We start from the raw sequence: 5000 nt of genomic DNA, 5'->3' as shown, positions 1-5000 counted from the left end.
ATATTCTGAATTTTTAAGGGGAAATTTATGTGATTAATATTAATATTAATAGTATTTGTAGTACTAGTATTTCTATTAGTATTACTATTAGTGTTATTATTAATGGTGGTAGTAATATCAATATTTTTAGTAGTATTAATATTAGTATTACCATAAGTATTATTATTAATGGTAATATTAGTATTAGTATTAATAGTACTAGTATTAATAATATTATTAGTATTAATATTAGTATTAGAATTTATATCAATATTAGTTTTAGTATTAGTATTGATATTAATATCAATATTAATATATATAAATATATTTATATATATATATATATGTGTGTGTGTGTGTGTGTGTGTGTGTGTGTGTGTGTGCGTGTGTGTATACATATATACTTACATACATATGTGTGTGTATATATATATATATATACATATATATATATATATATATATATATATATATATATATATATATACATACATACATACATATACATATATATATATATATATATATATTTATTTATATTTATATATATTATGTATGGATATATGAATATGTATTTTGTTTCTTTCTATTTTCCTTACAGTCTGATTTATGTATAGAAAAAAAAATCTTCAAATAATGTTTCAGGTAATTGACAAGCTACCAGACCTAGAGATGGTGGTAAACACGAGAGACTGGCCACAGGTCGATTACCGATTTGGGAAGAAGCTACCAGTATTTTCATTCAGTAAGGTAAATTTTGCTTGCTTTTAAATTTAAGAGTATTCAATATAAAATTAATTATGTATATACACACATGTACACACACACACACACACACACACACACACACACACACACACACACACACACACACACACACACACACACACACACACACACACACACACACACACACACACACACACACAAAAACACACAAAAAAAAACACACACACACACATACACACACACACATATATCACATGCATACATACATACATACATACATTCATACATACACTTACTTACATACACACATACATGTATGCATACCTATGCACATGCATGTGTACACACATATTTATTTAGTTAATTACTTATAACCCAACCACCACAGATTTATGATCAGTCCCCTATTTTTTAGTGATTTTTTTATATGCAGATGGCTCCACATCTGCTCAACCAGCAAGGAGTCATATCAGTAGGCCATAGTGATCAATCCTGATTTCCACATTCCTTGAATTGGTGGGAAAATGTGTTTTTCTTTTTTTAATACAATTAATATTGATACTGTGATTATTGTTATTGATGTTATGATTATTAGATTGTTATTCAAATGTTGGTAACATTTAAAAATGAAATAATACAAAAGATCCTTTTCTAAAGTCAAGGAAAAGGGTAAATGGGTGATATAGGTGGGACTAATAACTGACTCCTTGGTGATTAAGCCTTTGTAGAGCCATCTATGTGTATATACAATGAATAAACTTATATTACAGTGAACATGGCATGTATTCTTGCCATCCTTGCCAATTGGGTTAATTGATCAGTTGATTAATCAATTTATTTATTGATATCATCATCTTTCAAGTTCGTATTGTTTGAGGCTTAGAGTCTTTTGTTCTGTGACTTGTTAATGAAGTCAGTATTTCATAAGGCAAAAATCCCATTCTTGTGGTTTAAATTTTCATTAGGTAGGACTTTTTGCTTAACATTTTCATCATCATCTTTTGAATTAGATTTTTAGGTAATTCTCTCTTCCCCTTCGCCTTGTGTAGACTTCCACGTACCTAGACATCTCTTATCCTGCCTGGACCTTCTGGGAAGGGGGGCCTGCCATTGGTCTGTACCCCATGGGACTTGGCAGGTGGGACTTATTGCGAAAATCTCTCCACACGGCCTCGGAAAAGTGGCCCTGGGAGGTCAAGGAGAGCAAGGGATTCTTCAGGTAAGTAAGGTGTTCTTTGACTGGTCTTTGATTAACAAGTTGACAGCACAGAGGATTGCATTTTGATAGCTCAGCCACAGTTTCACTTGGAAAATCTGTTGAAATTGAGCCAGAGTGAGAAGGAAGAGGTTAGGAAGGTCCCAGAGTTTATGTGGGAATCATTAGTTTTTTTAAGTTTAAAAGTGATGTTGAGTTACAGTCATTAAGGAGGTGATGCTATACCTTTAGTGCCTTTAAAGGTGCTAGGCATACAGAGAAATGGAATGAGAATATGTTGAAAGTTATAGGAAGTGAAGTGAAATGAAAAATATGTATATCTTACATGACAATCATACTTTAATCATCTGTCAAAAGTAAAACAGGGGATGTGTTTTCAATGTTAGGGAGAGTGATATAATGTTTATAAAGAGAGCATTACAGACAAGGAGAATATTAGGTAACTTTTCCCTTGTGAAATGCCAATGAATTATTTTTTCAATCTTTGTCAGACCCTTATGGCAAAAAGTTTGTGTTAGGTTATGCTTAAAATGAAGAATGCCTCAGTGTGTCATTTCCTTCAGAAGTTTCACATTTTGAAGTAGGAAAACTTCAGCAGCATTTTCTTACATATGTTTTTATTTCTGCTAATAAGCGCTTCATGTAGCTGAATTGATATTTATAAAGAAATTGCCTCCCCTCCTTTACACATGTTTTACTTTGGTATGATTTAGTATTGGTTTTAAACAACAAGCATAACATTTAGATTCATTTAGATTTTTCTTACATAATAGGGGTTCCCGTACAAGTGCTGAGAGAGACCCCTTAGTCTACCTTTCCCGAGAAGAGCCTGACCTCGTTGATGCTCAGTACACCAAGAACCAAGCCTGGAAATCAGATGCAGTAAGTTTATTGACTGATGTTTTGTGAATGTGGGATTACAGGTATAATCATACAGATAGAATGAGTCAGTGGCATTCTATAAGAGTAAATGAGGAGATATAACCCCTCATCAAGAACCAAGCCTGGAAATCAGATGCAGTAAGTTTATTGACTGATGTTTTGTGCATGTGGGATTACAGGTATAATCATACAGATAGAATGAGTCAGTGGCATTCTATAAGAGTAAATGAGGAGATATAACCCCTCTGAATAATTCCCGTACCCTGTGAATAGTTTATGGATAACTCCTGTGTATCCTATCAGGATGGCTATTTTGTTTGCAGAATTACTGGATACTTCCTGTGTATTATTTCAGGATACTCTTTATGCACCACCAGCAAGTGAAGTCCCTCTAGAAGACCACTGCCAGTACAAGTACCTGTTCAACTTCCGTGGGGTTGCAGCCAGCTTTAGGTTCAAGCACCTCTTCCTGTGTCGCTCCCTTGTATTTCACAGTGGTGATGAGTGGATTGAGTTCTTCTACCCTAGGATGAAGCCATGGGTCCATTACATACCTGTCAGAGCAGAGGCATCCAAAGAGGAAATTAGGTATGCAACTTTGCTGTTTAACTTGTTTTTTGATTTGTAGGTTATTGTGGATTGTTTTTTGTGAATGTCTTTGTTTTGAAAATATGTAGAACTATAAGATTTTTGTTTTGTATTATATTGCAAATATCTACTGAGTTTACCAAGAACACCCTAAGCAACTCTTGCCTTGATGATGATATGAGAGAGAGAGAGAGAGAGAGAGAGAGAGAGAGAGAGAGAGAGAGAGAGAGAGAGAGAGAGAGAGAGAGAGAGAGAGAGAGAGAGAGAGAGAGAGAGGGGGGGGGGGGGGATACAAATTATTTTATAAATTGTGAATCACCCTCAGAACCCTGTTTAGTAATGGACTTGATTTCAGGAATCTCCTGAAATTTGCTAAGGAAAATGACGGCATAGCCATGGCAATAGCAGAAAGGGGCTATGAGTTCATACGAGACCACCTCAGAATGAAGGATGTCCTTTGCTACTGGAGGAAGCTGCTACAGTCCTATGCAGAACTCCTTCAGTACAAACCAGTCAAGGAGGCAGGAGTGTTCGAAATTAGACCGAGAATGTAGATTAAGTAATACCTGGTAACTGCAGGTCTGATTGTGGGATCAGTATGAACACACTAAATGGACCTGACTCCTTCATTTCCGTCCATTGATCAAGCATTTAGAGTATTGTAACCATTAAATGTACATATATTGATTTTTTATTTTTATGTATTTATTTTTTTATGGGTTGTGGTGGAATATAGTTTGGGAGAAGCTCTTTGTGTGAAATTTTATGATAATGGTACAGAAAAAAGTAATGAAATCCCTTTTGAAACCTTACATTATGTGATGATGGAAGTATGGGTCCATGACTGTGGCTTGGCATAGGTCATTTATATGAATGTAATTGTTATAGTACTAATGTAGTTTTCTGTGATAAACATGAAGTATGCCAGTCAGATTTATTTATGAATCCTTGAATATATTGACAAAACACTCTTAACAACGTTTGAATACAGTCTGGTGGAACAGTATTATTTGATTATGGCTTATATCTATACTGTATTATGTTCATTATGTATTGCTGATTAACACTTAATGCCTGAAATGTTTAGTTTTGGGAATGTATACACCTTACCCTCTGATATCATTCCATTCTCTACCAGCAGATATTTCGATGATACAAAACTGTGTCAGTATTTTTGACATGAATATTTATTTTTTTATTACTCACTGTCAGAGGTTTCACTAAAATAGTTATACCTTACTTCCTTTTCTATTTCTCAACATCTTTGTGTAATTTTGGAAACCAGTTGTATTCCACAGGCTGAAATTTAATTTCAATTTCACAAGCTTAACATTGAAATTCCTTGTGGTCTATAGAAAGTCTGAATAGCTATATTGTTTTAATATGGTTATATAACAGACACTTGGCATATTTATATGCTCTTAACCATTAACCAGTATATAAGAGAAGTGACACACATCATACACTTGATGATTTTTCTTGATGTAATGTTGTCATAGTGGCAACACATAGTAAATAGCACAAGTTTTGGTTTGAATATTTTGAGTAGTCATATAATGCTTCCATAAACAATGTTTGAACCAGTCTTTAGTTGATTTACTTGAGG

The 5000-nt window shown here is 33.9% G+C and overlaps 1 protein-coding gene across 1 annotated transcript in view; it reads left to right on the top strand.

Moving 5' to 3' along the window:
• LOC125043027 (O-glucosyltransferase rumi homolog) overlaps positions 1–5000 on the top strand; it is an 11689-nt gene that overhangs the window by 5463 nt on the left and 1226 nt on the right. The window contains exons 4-8 of the mRNA XM_047638979.1: positions 625–729; positions 1758–1927; positions 2698–2806; positions 3162–3394; positions 3750–5000. The exon at positions 3750–5000 is cut by the window's right edge and continues 1226 nt beyond it. Coding sequence (XP_047494935.1) covers positions 625–729; positions 1758–1927; positions 2698–2806; positions 3162–3394; positions 3750–3948 — 816 coding nt within the window. The 3' untranslated portion in view covers positions 3949–5000. The remainder of the gene's footprint in view (positions 1–624; positions 730–1757; positions 1928–2697; positions 2807–3161; positions 3395–3749) is intronic.

The sequence above is a fragment of the Penaeus chinensis genome, chromosome 33 (genome assembly GCF_019202785.1).
Source record: "Penaeus chinensis breed Huanghai No. 1 chromosome 33, ASM1920278v2, whole genome shotgun sequence".
NCBI lineage: Eukaryota > Metazoa > Arthropoda > Malacostraca > Decapoda > Penaeidae > Penaeus > Penaeus chinensis.
This window is presented reverse-complemented; position numbering and strand designations above follow the sequence as displayed.